This window comes from Phalacrocorax carbo, chromosome 9 (genome assembly GCF_963921805.1).
Source record: "Phalacrocorax carbo chromosome 9, bPhaCar2.1, whole genome shotgun sequence".
NCBI classification, from domain to species: Eukaryota; Metazoa; Chordata; class Aves; order Suliformes; family Phalacrocoracidae; genus Phalacrocorax; species Phalacrocorax carbo.
In genome coordinates, this window is record NC_087521.1 from 36,025,548 (window position 1) to 36,044,707 (window position 19,160).

Sequence of the window (19,160 nt, forward strand, 5' to 3'; positions counted from 1 at the left end):
CTCCCTGTGCCCCTGTCTATGGCGTGGGCCAGCAGTTTAGTGAGGGCTATAACATTGCCTCCGTGGCTAACGAAGTGTGGGCTGGGAGCTAAGTGAGTAGAGCGTCATCCTCATCTATTAGCTCATCTGCAAAATCCCAGCCGTGGCTCCAGCACTCCCCAGTAGAAGGGGATGGGGAAGAAGGGTGGTGAGTGGCTGAGCTCCACAGCAGGCAGCTGCTTTGGGATGGTGCCCTAAATCTAGAGCTTCCAGTTCCTCTGGTCAGTCCTCTGCATTTTTTTTTTCCCCCCTCCAGCACACAGCCTGTATGCTCCTGCACAAAAGGAAAAGGCTGGCTGTCCTGGGAGCTGCACGGCTCTTGGCAGCCCCCCTGCCCCACGTATGCCTGTACATATGCTTGCTCAGGACTCCAGATTTCCCCCCCCTCCCTGGTTTTGTGATCAAGATTAGCAGCTCTCTTTGTGCCTGGTGCTTTCAACCCCAGAATCCCCTCTTGCTTCTCCAGAGCAGAAAAGGTGCCGAGTGGTTGGGTTTGGTGGCGTGCGTTAGCATACGGCCACAGCAGCATTTCCCTGGTGCGGGGCCCGTTCCAGCCTGCCCCAGTTTGCCAAGTATTGTTGATTCAGTATTGCATGTTCAGGAGCTCATGGTGGGAGTTTTCCAGTGGGAAGGAGAAATGCTGCTGCTTTGTCCCCTCCTCTGTCTCCTGGCTTCACTTGTGCTTTCCTAGAGAAGTGGGGGGGTGGCTCTGCAGCTGCCTGCACAGGGGGATGCCAAACCCTGCATGGGGAAGCAAGGGAGAAATTTCCAGTTTTCAGTCTTCCAGTGTTATTCCTATGCAGCTGAGCTTAAAAATAAATAAAAAAAACTCAAAGAAAAGCTTTTCCACCAGAGCCAGCTTCTTTAGCCTGTTCTCAGTAACGTTTGCTCACTGCCACAGGGATGTTTATCCATCTCCTGGTGCTGGCCACATGGGCTGCCCGACCTTGAAATCGGTGTTAATCTGCCCGCAACCCCCAGGGAAGTGATGCCCTCGACAGAAGAGGCCACTCTAACCTTACTCCTCTGTTTTAGCTGTCAAGGAGGTGTAAAAGGCTAGTCTACGAATGAGGTTGGTCAGTTAACTCGACGGGTCTGTAACCATGCTGTGCTCCCCAATGGCTACACTGGCCTCTTGGGGGGACCTCTCATTGCACCTTTTGGGATGGATGGGTTTTTGCTCTCTTGCAACTCGAGCAAAAATCAGGATAAATTTGTAAAATCCCTGTTTTTCATCTGTATCAGCATAACTATCTTGTCTCTAAAAGATGATCCCCTTGGTATGCATAGAAATAAGTTGCTTGAAGACATTGAGGGTCCCAGGGCTGAAACACCCGACAGTGTTGGAGACTCCTGAAGCATTGACTTCTTGGGCCTCAGCACAACTAGCAGCCTTTGCCCAGGTTTCTCCTGTATAAACGTGCTGCTGACTGCGCTCCGCAAGCCTGCCTCCAGCCCAGGGTGTTTTGCTGGCCTGAGAACTGGGGCAGTGTGGCTTAATTGGTGCTTTCTTTCAACTGGTGCCAATTAAAAGGGCTCAGGCTCTGTCTGAGAGGCTTCCTTCCCCTTCTTGTCTCCGTAAACACGAGAGAGGCTGGAGGGCTGGTCTGTGCGTGGGATCGGCTGCCCAGAGAGGCTCTGCCACCTCCATCCCTTGTGGCTTTCCAGGTGCTGCTGGACAAAGTCATGAGCAGCTGGGGCTGAATTCAGTGTTGACCCTGCCGTGAGCAGAGGGTGGTGTAGGGATCCCGAGGTTCCCTCTGCCCCGTGTGAGTTTGTCCCCACGGATGCTACTAGGCTAATGGGTGGTGAGAAACGAGTGGCTCCAGCAGCTTTATGGATGTGGTGCTAATGGAGCTGCAGCCGTGAAAGTGCGTAGGAACGCGATGTGAAAGCTTGTGGTGGTTAAAGCTGTGCATCTCTAGCTCTGGCTGTCATTTGAGCTTGTTTGTCCTAAACCCTTGCTACGGGTGATAGGTTTTGTTGGGCTTTCAAGCCTGTGGCAGCTGAGAGCTGGCCCCGTGTACTTGGGAAGTGCTGTGACCTTGCTTTTTTTTCCTCTTCGCCTTGCATTACACCTGTTGATGATGATGATTACATCTGTGCAGTGGTGGTGGTGGTGCGGGGTTGGGATGGGGAGCAGGTTTGGTGGCCATGGGGTACTAACCCCAATCTGGGGGTCGGGCAGCAGCACCCTTCAGCTCATGGGTTCCGAGCAGCACACCCTGGGTACGCAGCTAGACGTGGCCAGTATTAAGGCCATGCTGACTTCCAAACCTCAGCATGGGGCATCTCTGTCATCTCCCCTTCCCCAGCTGCTGGTTCTGCTCTGGGAAAGTCCCTCCTGCTTGCAGGTTGTAGAAACTGCTGTTATGTTCTAGCTCCATCCCTTCAGTGCCCACTGAAGCCACTCACTCTCCAGAAATCCATGTGTTTGCTTCTGCATAGGGTGGTTTCGAGCATGGCATGGCCTCTCAGAGCAAAACCTTCTGGGAGGGTCAGGCTGAAACCCTTTGTCTTCAGGTTCTCAATGTACAAATGTGAGGCTCCCAAAGTGCAACTGTCCTGTGATGCCAGGATCTGCAAATAACAGCTCAGGAGAGTGCTTAGTCCCCCCCCAAAGTGTATTTATGATGTGGCTCTTGTGCTTTGCAGCTGAAGGTGATTTGCAAAGCAGGTTGTGGAGATTTGCTGTCTTTCAGGGGTCTCTGCTCTGGCTGCTCAGACCAGCGAGCTTATCTCTGGGCAAGCATGCGGGGAGGGAAAAATGGGGGCTGTCAGTATTGGTACGAAGTCTCACCTTGCCGTGTGCAGAGCAGAACAGGCTCAGTGTGTGCTACTGATCGTCATTTTAATTAGCAATATATTCTGCCAGAGAACAAAGGTCTGTCTCGCTGAAGCAGATGGCGGGGGGGGGGGGGAAGAGGTTGCTGCCTTGTGGGGAGAGGCCACTGCGAGCAAATGGCACAGGCTGCAGATGCTCGCCCGCACCCCGAGTTGGAGGGCGGCGAACATTGAAAGCCGCGGCCATCTGCTCCTCAGCCCGGCCGAGCACGCGCCTGCCCAAATAATAACGCATTCCTGGGATCGCCGCTCCTCGCAGCCCGCCGATGCGTGTGACCCGCATCCAGCTGTAGCTCCACCGGGGCCGGGGGAACAATGCCGTGCCTGACATCGGGATGCGCCGTCCCCCCGTGCCCACCCCCGCCCTTCTTTGTCCTCCCGCCGGCGGTGGCCGACCCCAAGCCCCCATCGCACAAAGGGACCCCCTTGCCCTCCACAGTGGGGCCCCGGCATCGGGAGGGAGGTCACAAGAGTTCCCTGGTGTTGGTGGCAGTGGGATACCAGCCTGCAGCGCTGCCCCCCCCCCCCATTCAGCCTTTTCAGGTTGTTGGTATTTATTGAGTTATCATGTGCTGTGGTTTGGGGTTCTTAGTTTTGAGGCAAGTCCTTGAAGTGAGAGGTTCTGGTGGTAAATAGTTTAGATCTGATTCTATATAAAAATATATAGGTTGCTTATGCAAAAAGACTTGGACACAGTAGTGGACACCCCCACCCCCAAACATCACTGCCCAGATTCCCCTTGGTGTGTCCCCCCAAGGACCTGTTTTGCCTTGATATACCATCAGGACAAGCACAGAAAAAGCAGGAGCTGAGGCAACAGGTACCATCAAATTACTGTCTGCAAAGGCAGAAAACAGCCTGTGTTCTCAAAAATGCATGAGCTGACACCATCCCAGCCCGTAAGTGCCCATACATAAGCTACCACCCTGCGGTATTATGTATGTTCTTGGCTTTATCCAGAACATTCAGCAAAGCCACAGGCTCCAGCCCTGCCTGGGACCTGCCTCCACCAGGCTGGTTTCTTCCTGAAGCCTGCCTGGGAAGGCAAAGGTTAAGCCCCCCTCTCCATCCGAGGCTCTCCCTGACTCCTGCCTTGTGACTGGCCCCAAAAGCAGAGGGGTACAGTGAGATGCTGCAGCAGCAAACGGCCCTCGCCTGGTCCAGCAGATGAAACGGGAGCAAGCAGCAGAGCTAAAAAAAGTCCAGTGAACTAATCCAGTTTCCATGGTAATGTAGATTAATGGCTTTTAGCTGTAATCTGAATGAGACGTATTGAACTTTTATATGATGATTTAGAGCCTCTTTATGTCCTGGGTGACTTTGACTTCAAATCCATCAGTCACGTGCATGCAGAAGTATCCACTTGTAACGGTGGAGAAGGAACATCTGCCGATGCTGTTGCTAAACCAGAAGTTAATATTGCTGAGCATCATGTGTGAGTAAATACCCTTGGCTGGTACAAGGGTGGTAGAGACAAGACAATGTGTAGTACATGGGGAAATCACTTTAAACAACATACTTCTGCCCTGCTCCCGGTGCCGCCTGAGCTGACATGGTATTGCCACAGAGGAAGTGGGATGGCTTAAAACCAGCAAAGAGTATGTGCTTTTTCTCTAGCTAGCTCAGCGCAGAGCTTGTTGGCAGCACGGCTCTGTCTCCTGGCCTAGAGCTACAGTTGGAGGTGTTTTGGAGTGGGCTTGGCCAAGTGTGGGCTGCTGGCCCTGGAGCTCTGCAGGCAGATGGGGGCCCCTTGTCAAAAGGGAAAGCAAAAAGCAGCAAAAGCTTCATTTCCCAAATCATCCGTGCTCTGGAAGCAGATGTCCCGATCGTGCTCACGGGTTCACTGCAGCTTAATTACTTGTCATGGATGTGCGTTCCCTGGTTCCCAGGATGCCCGTGCTCTGCGGCTGGCGTGGATGACATGCGATCATCCGCAGAGGGGAGCAGGGCCGTGGGGTGGTGGTGTGCCACAGCGGTTTCTGTCAAGGGCTACCCGTGATGGGGGATGCTTAAGACTCGAAGTGTGCTGTGCTCATGTCCTGGCTCGCAGGCTAGCTGCGTACGAGACCTGTGGGCCATTCTGCAATGGGAAAATAGGGTGCTGGAAGGAAAGGATAACCCAAACTCAGATGGTTCCTATATGCAGCTCGTGATCGTCCTTGCATCCTCATCATCTTGACCGTCGATACCTCTAAGGCAAGCAGCATGGTGTGCTTCGAGGGCAAATTTCTCCCTCCCTCCCCATTGAACTGCTGAGCTCTGATCTGTCACCTCTCATGGGTCGCTTGTGGGGCTTTAGGCATCTTTTGCTGCAGCTGTGGTTTATTCCCACCAAAGCACCTTCCTTGCCAGAAACAGGCAGCATCAAAGAGCCGTGGCTTGCCAGCCCAGCCCATGGGGAGCAGGGAGATGAAAGCCTGGCGGCGTTGCTGGAGCCCTGTAGCTCGTTTGAAGCTGATTGCAGAGTGTCTAATGCGGGTGATGTCTTGCAATAGTAATAACTCAGGAACCTTTTGTTTTCTCCCCAGCACTGGAAGACGCGAGACAGTGAGGAATATGAGGCCGAGGGTAAGAGCAAGCAGCAACATTTGTATGGGCTTATTCTCTTTCAGCTTTGAAGGTGAATGAGGAGCACTTTAAGATGGTCTTGGGCCAGCTGGGTGGACTGGGCAGTCCCAGCCTGGCACAGTGCAGAGCTCGGGAAGGTGTGCATGGGGCAAGCAAGCCCTGGTCTGGGAATGAAAGCTAAAGCGGGGCTCCCTGGAGGGCACAGTCTTGTGTCTTACCCTCTCTGCCCTCTCTTCTTCCTCCTCTCTGGTGTAGAGGCTGCTCTGCTGCAGGTGCTCCTGGTCTCCCTGGCCCCTGCATCCCCAGAGCAGCAGTCAGGGCTGGTCCTGCTCCCTGCTCCTGCCCTGGAGGCTGCAGGGCTGCTGGCTGCAGTGGAGCACAGTAGGCACTAGATGTCAGCACAGACCAGTCATTAAATGCTTCCTAATTCTCCTATAGGGGAGAGCGGGGTGACCCCCGGGGTGCAGAGAGGGTGCCCATCCTCCACAGCAGCACCTCGGGGGCTGAGCAGGGACAGCGGTGGGATGTCCTGCTTTGCTCTGGGATGTGGCTAAAGGTCTTCTACTGCTGTTTCAGGCAGGGATGCTCGAGAGGGGCTCAGCAACGTTAGCTAACAGTGTCACAGCAAGCTCCTCTGCATGCTGCTGCTGTCACCAGGCTGGCAGGTTTTGGCACTAACCCTCAGAACCACCTGCAACATGCAAAGATGTATTTATAATGAAGCCATGCAACTTCTAATTGCTTCAACACCTCAGCTGCTCTCTAACCCCTACTTTGTCCACTGAGACCAAATTTTTGCTCCAAAAGCCAACTTTCTAGCCCTGGGATGAGGTAGCAGATGCAAGGAGGTGGCCTTGCAGCTGAGCAAGCTCTGACTGTTTTGTGTCTGGTAGCTCTGTGAGTATTTCCAGCTGGGTGAGACTGCACTCTGGGTGTTAGCTGGAGGTAGAGGAAATGTGTTCAGCTGAAGGCTATTAGGGTTTTTTCCTCTCCCTGAAGGGGTGTTTGGAACCACTTAGATGAAAGTGTATGCTACAGTTTACATTCAAAGGGGATGAGAGTTTAGGCAGCTCCACCAGGGGGGGTGACATTTATGGAGACAGGCAACCACTAATGTTCTGGATCTGGTCAAGATATGTATGGATATGCAACTTGCTCAGTCCTCTCCCTTGGTCTCATAACTACCCAGAAGAGGAAGGGTCCCTTCTCCATCCATGTCAGTGGCTGGGCTTCTGGCCACCAGCCCACGTTGGCCATTGGACACATCCACATCCCTGGAGATGCCCGTGGTCGTGGCTGTAGCTCACCCTGTGCATGGATATGAGGTTCCCTTGCCTGTGGTGGCACGTGTGACTCAAATGCTGAGCAGGAATTGCTCCTTCTGGTAGGGTCTGATAGCGGGGCTGGTGCCGGTAGCCGTACCCCAAAATTACAAGTGTGCTCTGTGCAGGATGAGGTAAGGCAAAGGGTCCCGTGGGGTCTGATGAGCAAGAAGGGAGGGTCTGCCCACTGCAGCAGCAAGTCCCCTGTGATGTGCAAAACCCCCAGTTCTTCTAGTGATCACTCATGTGCGGCAGATGGGCAGAAACCAGAGCAGTTTCCCCCATTTCCAGGGCAGTTGCGCTTCTGGAACCCAGATGACCTGAACGCCTCCCCTGGAGCATCGCTGCCCACCCCAGACTGGATAGAGGAGAAACTGCAGGAGGTCTGCGAGCACCTGGGCATCACCAGGGATGGCCACCTGAACCGGAAAAAGCTCATCTCCATTTGCGAGCAGTATGGGCTCCAGATGGCGGCCGGGGAGGTGAGAAGCTGTGTACGGACCCACCTGCACCAGCACGTGTACCCAGGTTTTAGTGTGACCCCCATAAAATCTGTCCCGCGGTTGACCGCGAGCCTAAAGCACAAGTGCTGGTTAACAGGTTGCCGCTTGGAAAGTGGTTTTCAGCTCCAACTTGTGGCTTTCCAGCGAGTTTGTTGGTGTCGAGCCATCAGATGTGGGAGGCTGCTCTGGTAGAAGGCAGCTGCCAGCCTTACTGACACCATGGCGTGCATGTCTTCTCATGCAATCGCAGAGTAAACCAGAATTTAAAAACATATCCTAGATTCCAAGCATGTCTCCTTAATCCCAGAAATCTTCTAGCTAGACGGTAAATATGGGTTAAAGTATTCATAGATGGTTGCTTTTGACTTTGAGAAGGCCTGCGAGCAGTTTCTGTCCTCCACGAAGAGTCCACAAGAAAACTATTTCTTTAGCAAAAAAAGTCTTTTGTCAGTTTAGGAGTTAGCTTTGTAAAAAGAAAAAGTTACTGTTTTGCATCTTAAAATAAAAATAACATGGCTTGTAATAACTTCCTTCATAAAACATGTTCCTGAGCAGCTATTCCTTTGCAGCATTTGCAACAAAATGTTTTCAGGATATTAAGGCAAGAAAATGAAAAAAAAATCCTGTAGACAAAGAAATAGCAAGGGGACTAATCTTAACATCTGTGGTCCTAATAAGGTTGGTCTTGCTTTTCAGAAAGCAGTCTGCCCTGAAGCATAAAACGGATTTATTATAACCTTGCAGTGCCTGACTGTGGTTTTTTGCCTCTTCACTTCACAAGCTGCTGGGGTTTTGGTATCTGTCTCAGTACCTTGAATTCCTGAGGTCACCCTGTGTCGAGAGCGGAATGAAACGAGTTGGGGTTTTTTTATGCTGCCTTGCAAGATGGAGGCTCCAAGATGACCAGGAGCTTCCTCACTTTTACAGGCAGGATTTTGGTAGTGTATGTGGCTCTACCATTTCCTATACCAAGGTTGCTGTACCAGCGTTAGGCTGATGCAATGGTCCAGGTAACTCTCTTGCTTTCCTCTTGGGGTTTTTTTTTTTGTAGAGCCTTAGGGAATAGGATGATTTCTGCTGTGCCAAATTGTTGTTGTGGTGTTTTTGTCAATAGCAGATGGCATTTCTATCCCCTGCCGCTTGCAGGTGCTTGAAGAGGTGCTCCATAACTTGGAGCAAGACGGCACCATGAGCGTAGAGGACTTCTTCTATGGTTTGTTTAAAAATGGAAAATCGCTGACACCCTCGGCATCTACTCCATACCGACAGCTGAAACGACACCTCTCCATGCAGGTGAGGAACCGAGGTGGATCCTGGGGTAAAAGCAGAGGAGGGGGGAAAGTCCTAGGTAAATTCCACCTAGCCTGTCTCCTCGTCGTCTTCCACATCTGTCCCTGTGGTGGGCAGCCTTGGAGGCGGTGGCAGCGAGCCGCTGTTCCCCTGCCCTGCCAGGGAGCGGAGCAGAGCCGGGGATGCCCCGATGAGCCCAGCAGCACTGTGGGCCCCACTGCCTCTGCCCCGGGCGAGAGCGATGGGGTGGAAGCTGCTGCAGGTTCCCTCTGGGTGTGTTGGGTTGTGTGGGGGATAACGCAGAAAACACCCTCATGATCAAGGGGAGATGGCTCGCCTTTAGTGTGGCTTGGAGATGGCTCTTGCAAGCTGCAAAGTGCTCTAAGTAAATGGTATAATCTGGATGAAGGGGGAGGTGGTGGTCTAGGGTAGGCTGGAGACCATGGGCATACAGGTCCCACATCTCTAATTTTTTTCTCTATTTTTTGAGAGAGTTTCAAATCTGCTACCTCTCTTTGCCTGGAAGCTGAGGGCTATAGCAAAAGCGCTGTGCATATGCTCCCTGCAGCCCTTTCAGGGGAGGTGACACTCGAAACCAAAAATGGACAGTGGAAAACACTTTTGGAGCATTGAGGATAGCTCTGAACTGTTTCTCCTCAGATTTATTTTAAACCTAGCTGCCCTGCGGTGCCATGAGGTCAGCAGCAGTGCTCCTGCTGGGAAGCTGCTTGGCAGCGAGGCAGAGCAGACCTTAATCCTTAATCTCCAGAGTACTGTTAGCAAAATTACATTTGTAAGCCTTTCTCGTCACGGGGTGGCCAGATGCCTGGCTCTGCCCGTGCCCTGTCACACCCTCTCCTCTCTCCTGGCAGTCCTTCGATGAAAGCGGGAGGCGCACGACCACCCCCTCGGCCATGCCCAGCACCGTCGGCTTCTGCCTCTTCTCCAGCCTGGACGACGGGATGGGCTATGGGTGCGTGGAGGGCGTCCTCGACTGCTGGCACCAGGAGGGCATAGAGAACAGCCAGGAGATCCTGAAGGTAACCAGCAGCTCCGCTTCACCCCTTTTTGCCCCCCCCCCAGTGTGGGATGCTGGACTGTAGCTGGATTATGTTTTTTTCCCCTTTAAAATTCCCAGTGCTAGCAACGAGCCTTAACTGTTCTGGGAAACTTCTAATAAATTCCTTTATTGAAATGATGGTGTATCCCAGAGAGCTAGAAATTACTGATAAAAATGTAATGTGACTTCCAGCTTAGCTCAAAGAGGTCACCTATATTTGTAGAAAGCCATTTAATTCCTTTACCTCACTTAATAGCTGCACCTGCAAACCTTTTAGCACTGGGATGACCTGAATTATTCCTTGTGCTGAGGTTGAGGACAGCACTTGAAACCCTGCCCAGTAATTAGTGTTTTATTATACAGAGTAAAAGGGTAATGGGGGTTGCAAATCAGGTACCTGAAGTAAACCCCCATCCCTGTCCATCTCGCTAGAAGCTGTGGGTGGGAGAGGATAACTTCACGTGTCTGTTCTCACACCATTGCTGGGTTCCTGGCAGTGATGATCACAGATTTCTCTTCCCATTTAATGCCCGCATTAGGAATATCCAGGTTGTAATAACCTCTGCCGTTGCTCAGGCTTTAAAACTCACTTGTAGCCTGGGCTTGTACAAGCCAGCTTGATAACCTGGTACTGCTTTCACCAGACTCGGGTGATACGCCTTTGCTTGTTCCTTTCCACTGGTAACTTGCTTTATTACTGGTGTCACCAGAATGGTTTCTCCAGTGTTTCAGCCCCACCGCTAGCCCTTCTGCGCCCCACTTTGTGCTCCTGCAGAGTTAAGTTGAAGGAAATTACAAGCAGTTGCTGATAATTTATTTTCAAAGAGGTGGGATCTTTGCTGTCAAATACCTCCTACAAGGCTTCTTCTGTGTTGTCTCTATTGCAAGAGCTGGTTTTGTTTAACATGAACGCCTTCAAGCTCCTTCTTGCAGCATTTGAATATGTGAAAAGGCCAGTATAGTTAGGTCTTCTAGAGAATTACTACTTCTAATCAGGCATGGGCTTAATTTCCTGTTGGTCTCAGCACAACCAGGACACTTTCCATCTCCACAGGTGGCAGCAGCTCTTTAACGTAGGATGGTGGCAGAGATGTCTGGTTTATTGCCCCGCAGGCATTTGTGACAGATTAATCAGCAAGCAAAGATCTTTTCCGAGCCTCCTTATTTTATTCTGTCGCTTTGTGTTGCAGGGCAGGAAAGCTCATTCTGCTCTAACCCTGTGGTGTTTTGCAGGCTCTGGATTTCAGCTTGGATGGGAAGGTGAACTTGACAGAGTTGACGCTGGCGCTAGAAAACGAGCTTTTAATAACGAAGAATGGAGTCCACCAGGCAGCCCTGGCAAGCTTCAAAACGGAGATCAGACACTTGCTGTAAGTCACCAGGATCGCCGGCTCTGCCGCTTCCTCCTTGCCCTCTCCGTTTTGCCAAGCAGGAGCTTAAGTAGCAGCTGATTCATGGCAGTTCGTAGCACCTCTCCAAGCGGCACCGCCGTTTTGCTGGAAGGTTAGGTTCTCTGTTAGCTTGGTCAGAAACTTCCAACTCTCTCATTCTGCACAGGTAAAACACTCAAACCTAAGAATTGTAGAAAAATATATTTTTAAAAAAAATAATCCAAGAGCCCCACTGTGCCGTCTGGACATGGTCTTTGCAATCTGCCATGGTCATTGATGGCCAAGGAATGCAAAATTTAAGACAGGCTCATGCAATTTGACAAGCAGTACCTTTAATCCTAACTGATTTCTTGCAGTAGTGTAACGTAGGTTTTGCCACGTGACAGAGGTGTGGGTGAGGTACAAAACCACCGTGCACCCCCACTTCTTTCATTTGAAAGTCAGCACCGTTTGACTTTGCAAGCTCCTTTGCAAGCCGTGCAAGCTCCTCTGGTGAGAGAGCATAGACTTCCCTGTATGTATTTCCCTGTATGTATATTTATTTACTTATACATGTGTACTACCGAAGCTCAAATATTTCTTCCCACACACCAATCGATCATCTTCTCCACCCCACTCTGGAGACCCTGGCTCTAAGCCCTGCACCCTCAGTTTTGCATTGGTTCCTTCCCATCGTGTAACTGTTTCATCCATCTGCCACGTGCACAAGCTCCAGTTGTTAGTGATGTTTTGTTTGTGCTGTATATCTTTGAATAGTTTAATATTTATCAGCTTATGCACCTACCTCCATGCAATAGGCTGACTTTTGCTGGTCATTAAGGCTGCACGTATTCCGTTAACTTGCTGGCTTACCACTTGTGCTTGCAAGCTGCCCACGTCGCTTGCATGAAACCTCACAAGATGAGGCTTCCTGCTGTTTGTTTGCATCTACATGTCTAAATGCCTTTTTATGTTCACTCAGTGGAGAGATTTGTTGTCGAGTTCCTACCAAGAAAGCTGCTCAATGTAGCAGATCTTACAAACCTGTGATCACAACCGGATGGGATGTAGCGTAAGGATGAAGTAGTAAAGGTAATAAAATGACGAGGACAAGTAAATGAGGCAGAAAGCGTCCCCAGCCACAGCTGAGGAGCTCACGTGTTGAGGTCTCAGGACCTATGGGGATAGCAAGACAGGTCCAAAGCTATGTATGCAAGTTCATACCTAGTGACTAACTGCAGCTGATGATAAAAGACCCTTGGAGAGCTTTCTGAGCTGTTCTTCTCTGCAAGCCTCTTGCAAATACCTTCTCTGGGGGAGCTGGGAAGGGTGACCTAATCCAGGCTGACTGTGCTTACCTTAGGGAGAGGGTTGACCAAGTGGCCAGAGAGAAGGAGAAGCTGCGGTCAGACTTGGAAAAAGCCGAAAAGCTGAAATCCCTGATGGCCTCTGAAGTGGACGACCACCATGCCGCGATTGAGCGCCGGAACGAGTACAACCTCAGGTAGGGCACCCCACTTCACCCCTTCCCTCCTCCTTGGGACCACTGCCGCAGCATTGCAGGGACTTGGTGACTGAGGTAGTGGCTTTGTGCCTGCTGATTACCACCAAGCTTCACTCGCCGTGGTATTTGCTAACTGCTCCTCTTCATGAGCTTTTCTTACCTCTGACACTTCCTTAGGAAGCTGGACGAGGAGTACAAGGAACGAATTGCAGCTCTAAAGAACGAGCTCCGGAGGGAGCGGGAGCAAATCCTGCAGCAGGCTAATAAACAGCGGCTGGAGCTGGAGCAGGAGATAGAAAAGCTGAAAACCGATGAGAACTACATTCGGGACCGCCTGGCCCTTTCCCTGAAGGTAACGGGGACTAAATGAAGCCAGCAAGGATGCCCAGAAGTGAGAGGCGATGCTTGCAACGTAGTCCTTGAGAGGACGTGTTAGTGCGTGCTGAGCTAGCTGAAAGTAACTTCAGCAGCCAGATAGAGGCATATCCATGAAAATTATTTTTTGGGTCACCTCAGTAGGTTCGTCCTTGGATTCATAAGGCTCCAGTTCAAATCTCTGCTGCCATCAAGTGCAGAGTGTGCGTGTGTACAGCTATCGGATGGGCTGTCTGCCCTGCGGGCTGCTTGGCTGTCTAGCCAGGAGATAATTTGGCTTGACAAAGTTTAAAATATTGCTTTAAAAACAAACAAAAACCCTTCTAAAGCAAGCTTGCTGTTACGCTTTTTTGATAATTTATCTGCTGCCTAATACAATGGTATCGCTCACCCACGACCCCTCAGACTCACATCTTTTTTTCTGGACTTCTTTTTAAAATAGTGAAGTCACCACGCGTTTTCTCACTGCTCCCTTACCATATAATTGCCCCTTGCTCAGTTAGCTCAGCCAGCTGCAGGCCCCATGTTCACACTTGCTGTTTTGCTGCAGCAAGAGAAGTTTCACGTGCATGAATTCACAATTCCTGTCTTCGGCCGAAGCTCGTAACAGTGTCATGCTCTGACTTGACTGGGGATTACTCTTTTCTAATGAGTTACCTCGTGCTAATGTTTTCCTTCTCCAAATGCTGAGGCTGTTGGGGGGGGTTTTGTTTGGTCCAGGAAAACAGCCGCCTGGAAAGCGAACTGTTGGAAACGGGAGAAAAACTGGCAGAGTATGAAAGCTTGGCAAGCAAACTGCAGAGGAACTTGGAAAACGTCCTGGCTGAGAAGGTAAATCCTCCTTTTCCCAGTACGTGTTCAGAATTAAATTGCTTTTCAGTGACTACTCTCTAGCTGCCAATTTAACTGATAGCCGAGGCTCTTGGGGTCCTGCTCCAGATGTGACCAAGGCACAGCCTGCCTTGTTGACTTGCACTGTCTGCTTGACTTCCAGTTAAGGAAATTAAAGATACATTCCACCTTAGCTGTAGTTTTATACGAATTAGGAGTAGGGAGCCTTACAGCAAAGCCATCATCCCACAGATCTGCAGGGATTTTCCCCAGCATATAGAATCATTAAGGTTGGAAAAGACCTCTAGGATCATAAAGTCCAACTGCCAACCCAACACTACCATGCAGGCAGACCTAATGTGCAGGCCCTTTTTAGGGAAGATGATACATAAGGTGTTAGATGTTACGCGGCGTCTCTGCTAAACTTCGATGAAAATCGAGGTGAACAGCTGATCGTGGTTGTATTACAATAAACTCATCAGAATATCGGCTTCTGCAAAGGCATTTCTCTGTGTGTGCATCTGTAGACAAAGGCTGATACACTGGCATTCTCGCCCAGCATCTGCTTTCCAGGCTACTTTAAAGGTGTGATTAATTACCGAAATGAGACATGTATATGCTAAGCTAGAAAGCTGTGGTCTGCAATCAAAGTTAGCACGAGAGCTGTGGTGAGATGGCAGCTAGTACTTGTTAGGGAGGTTGCTTGTTCCCCACCAGCAGGGAAGAGTAGGGTAGAGGGTGCAGGCTGCAGGGCTGGTTGCGAATGGCACCTGGGCTGTGATGAGCAGGGCTGTTTGGTGGAAGAGTAACTGGATCCTGTTCGTGCCGTTTCAGTTTGGTGACCTGGATCCCAGCAGCGCGGAGTTTTTCCTGCAGGAGGAGAGACTGGCGCAGATGAGAAGCGAGTACGAGCGGCAGTGCAGAGTAAGTAGAGCCCAGGGCTGGAGACCTGGCACCCATCTGCCCGTGTTCACCGAGAATGCCCTTAGTGCAAGCTATGCGCTAGCTGATTTCTGATTTATTAAATAAAAATTGCTCCAACTTGAATTCAGAGTTGCAGGAACTAACAGCAGAAATAGGATATATCTGAGTTTTGGTGGTTTCCAAAACAGTAGTAGTTTCTTAAAACTGAAAACGTAAAGCTTGTCTCCTCCTCCCCAGATCTTGTATGGCAGAAATACTTCTTTAAGGTGGGCCTGCAAGTATCTATTTACTTATCTGCTTTCTGATGGCTACTCTGGTTATGAGCATTAAGCTCATCTGTTCTCCATGATCCTTTTCATTCAGTAAAGGACTACCTTGGCAAAAGGCTGTCTAATCTGAAACGGCACGATAGCTCCCTTAGGAAGCTGCAGCTTAAAAACAAAGATTTTCTAGAACTATTTGCTGAATTGATACTTCTTGATAAGAAGCTGCTTGAATATGCAATTGATTTTTTTAGTACTGTCAGATACGAATCGGTACACTCAAGGTTCACTTTCTGAACCACTGACCTCTGCAGAATTGTGTGGTTACACATTCAGGGATTCATTTTTGTCAATAAACACCGTTCATTGAGCCGAGCGCATGGCATTTGGCACAAACACTTGGGATATTCTGCTTGGCAAGTGGGCGGTAGCACCAGATGGTAAATGCAGTAATGAGGATAACTTTCCTAATTTGATCTTTTGCTTCTGATTGATTTTTCAAGTAGATGTTTTTTGAGGAGGTATTTCTCCACTGTTTGCAAATGTTCCTAAAGTGCTGTTTGAAAAAAGGTCGTAGGAAGAAGGAATAAGGTGGAAGGTCCTGGAGCATGATATACTTTAGAGATGAATATGTTGAGGCTCTCAGTCTGAAGAAGCTTCTGCTGTTTTAGTACACATTGTTACTTGCACAGTTTGGAGCCTGGAGAAGGGTGGTGTTTTGCTGATGACTAACTGTGGCATGATGGCAGGATCATTGGCAAGTCTTTACCTTCTGTAATTCCCTCCTAAATGTCTCATCACGGAAGCGTGCTGATGTACAGAAGCTCAGCTGCCTTGGTTGCTTTCTCTCAGGCTTCTTTTCCCCCCCTCTCAGGAGCTGCAAGACCAGATAGATGAGCTGCACTCGGAGCTGGAGGAGTACCGTGCCCAAGGCAAAGTGCTCAGGCCTTCGCTGAAAAACTCGCTGTCAGAAGAGTTCGACATTGATATGAAAAGTCATGGCAATAGCGGCATTGAGCCTGACCAAGGTAAAGCACGTCTTCTGTATGACCAACTTCTGTGCTGTAGGTATTTATGGTAACATCTTAGAGGCAATTACATAAAAACTTTGCCAAACCTTCACAGCTTTCACAGGAAACACCACCTCCATTTTGCTATTTAACACTAAGTGGAATACGGCCGCTGTACTATATTCAAAGCTGAAACTAATATTTGCAGTTCCTTGTCTCTGTGTGTGATGGGAATTAGAGAGCTGCAAGCAGCTGCCTAAACAAATTTAAATTGATGAAATACATTCTCAACAGAATTATCTCTTTGGGCTTCAAGCATATGTATATAATTATTTTTAAAGGGCTTGGTTCAGAAGACTGCAACCCATTAAATATGAGCATAGAGGCAGAAATGGCTATTGAACAAATGAAGGAGCAACATCACAGGGATCTACATCACCTCAAACAGGAGCTTGAAGACACGGTAAGCTATTTTACCTTAAAACAAACCTTGGCAATGTTTCCAGCCTCTTCATACAACTTGGATGGTCTTGGATAAGGACTTTTTATTCCTGGACAAATTATAACCTTTCTGTGAACCTAAACCTCTACCTTCCCTGCTCCTTCTGCATGTTGCCCTGTGATGGAGAGGTGCTGGAGAGGGCTGAATGAATGCTGCAGACCCTAATAGGAGAGCAGTGAGCCTTTCCGAGGCAGTATTGCATTTTCTGTCTTGAAAGCCTGCTGCGTCTGAACTAGCCACTTTGTTCCTGCTGGCATGGGATCATTGTGGGTTAGAAAGGCTGCTGACAGGAGTCTGCACTGCTAAATGCTATGCTTGTGCTGTCTGGTGGCGTTGAAATGCGATCTGTGCTGTGGAAGTATGGAAACTCTGCTGTGATACCTGTGCTGCTGAAAGTGGGCAGTCAGCTCCCCGTTTTGTGGGTGTGAATGTTGTGTTCAGGTTTGGGCCCCTCGGGACAAGAAGGGCCTTGAGGGGCTGGAGCGTGTCCAGGGAAGGGCAGCGGGGCTGGGGCAGGGTCTGGAGCACAAGTGTGCTGGGGGGCGGCTGGGGGAGCTGGGGGGGTTTAGCCTGGAGAAGGGGAGGCTGAGGGGAGCCCTTCTCGCTCTCTGCAGCTGCCTGAGAGGGGCTGGAGTGAGGGGGGGGCTGGTCTCTGCTCCCAGGTCACCAGTGACAGGGCGAGAGGAAACGGCCCCAAGCTGCGTCAGGGGAGGGTTAGGTTGGGTATTAGGAAAAACTTCTTCACTAAAAGCATGGTCAGACGTTGGCACAGGCTGCCCAGAGAGGTGGGGGAGTCACCATCCCTGGAGGTATTTAAAAGACATGTAGACATGGCACTTGGGGACATGGTTTAGGAGATGTATGGTGTTGGGTTGACAGTTGGACTTGGTGATCCTAGAGGTCTTTTCCAACCTTAATGATACTATGAATCTATGATTTTCTGGATGTCCACCTGCAGATTAATCTTACCATGTGTACAGAAATATCTCCTTTGGCTCTACATGGGAAAAGCTTGGGTCAAGATGGGCTTATGAGGCTGGGGGGGCTCTGCTCCAGTGCCTACGTACAGTGCTAGGGCGAGCTGGCACAGCTTTGGGCACAGCACAACTCCTACCACCGGCCTGTGCTAGCATCTGTGTCAGGGTCCTGGTGTTTCTAAGCAAGCGAGACTGGCCCTGCTCAGCAGGTGAGGTGCACTGGTATAGAAGAGATGGCCAGGCTTGTTCTGCAAGAGTTGGTTCAGGACTAGAAATTAGGGGCTGTCTTGGGCTTCTCCTGCATCTGTCAGACCAGTGCCCATCTCCAGATGAGAGATGGCCATATAATTATAATTGCTATGTAATGATAATCTATTCACTTCATTTATGGCATAACACAGGTATGCTGAAACTGTGTTGTGGTGAACCTGGGAATGGGAAAAGGGGACTGATAAAATATGACCCCAAAATCATTACTTTTTAACTTTTCCTTAAGGGTTTGTCTTATGTCACTTGTGGTTTGGGTGGTTGGTTTTTTTAAAAAAAACTCATTTGCCTCCTAATTTGGGAAAGGTTTTGAAAAAGTAATCAGCGAAATAAGACTCCATTTGTAATTTGCAAAACTGACTTAAGTTGTTAGTAGCTTCTTTTTTTCATAAATTTGTTTAATGGAAAAGCATGAATTTCACTGGCTTCTACATGATAATCATTTTTATCCCAGTAAGAAATTAAGCTGAGCACTTTAGCGTTCTTTGCAAAGGACATCAATATAAGATGCTAATGTGTAAACCAAAAAGTTCTGTAGAATATATGGAAATATACAATACAGAAATGTTGGAAAAACATCACTGTAAAACATTCTGTAGAAAATGAACCACTCAAATCTGTCCTTTTTGTAGGTGAGCCATTACGAAAAGCAGCTAGATGAGACAAAAATCCACTGTGAGAAGGAGCAAGAGGATATGAGGAAGAGGTACGCTGAGGAGATAAACGTCATGGAAAAGCAAATAACTGGCCTTAGAAATCAAATTGCAGAGCTGCAAGGAGAGGCAGCACTGCTCAGAGAACAGCAAGAAAAGCTTGTCTGTAAACATAATGATGAGAAGAAGAAATTAAAACTGAGTTTTGATGAGGAAAAAGCCAATCTGCAAGAAGTATTGAGGCAGGAGCATGAAGAAGATGTCAGAGCCAGGCTGGAGCAGGTAAATGAGGAGTTCAGTCAAGAACGGGAAGAACTGATTCAAAATGGTGTCTGGGTGGAAGAAAAAATGAGGGTTTTGGTGCAGACGCTACAGGAAGAGAAGGGAGAGCTGGAACGTGGCTTTCATGAGCAACTAAAAACGATGGCGGAGGTGCATGCCCTGGAGAAGGAAGAGCTCCAACAAGAGCTGCTGAGGAAGCACGAGCGGGAGCTGGAGGAGGAAAGGTGAGTGCCGCCGCTGGCGGGGACCGCAGTGGTGTACGCTGCCCTCGATGTCTTGGCATGGTGACCAAGGTGAACCCAGTGCAGAAATGACTCCTGATGCTTAATTCAAGTGTACTAATTGTCCAGTGCTGTTACCTGTTTTATTCCAGAACACCAGGCTGCTATCCAGGGGCTTTTTCTTCTGACCTTTCTCAAGCAGATATTTCTATTGATTTTTAGCTCGCCCAGAGGCAACAACAGTGTTAACATATAACCAGGCATGATTAATTTGAGCTCTGTTCAGGATCCCTGTGCTTTACAAATCCCTGCTTTGTACTTTTAAAGCATTGGGGTTTTCAGAATTCTTTTCTGA

At 49.5% G+C, this 19,160-nt stretch overlaps 1 protein-coding gene across 3 annotated transcripts in view; it reads left to right on the forward strand.

Moving 5' to 3' along the window:
* The window catches only part of NIN (ninein), a 65,424-nt gene that overhangs the window by 20,549 nt on the left and 25,715 nt on the right, over window positions 1-19,160 (forward strand). For all 3 annotated transcript variants that reach the window (XM_064461164.1, XM_064461166.1, XM_064461165.1), the window contains exons 5-16: window positions 5,412-5,451; window positions 7,065-7,255; window positions 8,423-8,569; window positions 9,439-9,606; window positions 10,860-10,996; window positions 12,360-12,500; window positions 12,678-12,852; window positions 13,596-13,706; window positions 14,541-14,630; window positions 15,768-15,921; window positions 16,245-16,366; window positions 18,282-18,808. In XM_064461164.1, the coding sequence (XP_064317234.1) occupies window positions 5,412-5,451; window positions 7,065-7,255; window positions 8,423-8,569; window positions 9,439-9,606; window positions 10,860-10,996; window positions 12,360-12,500; window positions 12,678-12,852; window positions 13,596-13,706; window positions 14,541-14,630; window positions 15,768-15,921; window positions 16,245-16,366; window positions 18,282-18,808 (2,003 nt within the window). The remainder of the gene's footprint in view (window positions 1-5,411; window positions 5,452-7,064; window positions 7,256-8,422; window positions 8,570-9,438; window positions 9,607-10,859; window positions 10,997-12,359; window positions 12,501-12,677; window positions 12,853-13,595; window positions 13,707-14,540; window positions 14,631-15,767; window positions 15,922-16,244; window positions 16,367-18,281; window positions 18,809-19,160) is intronic.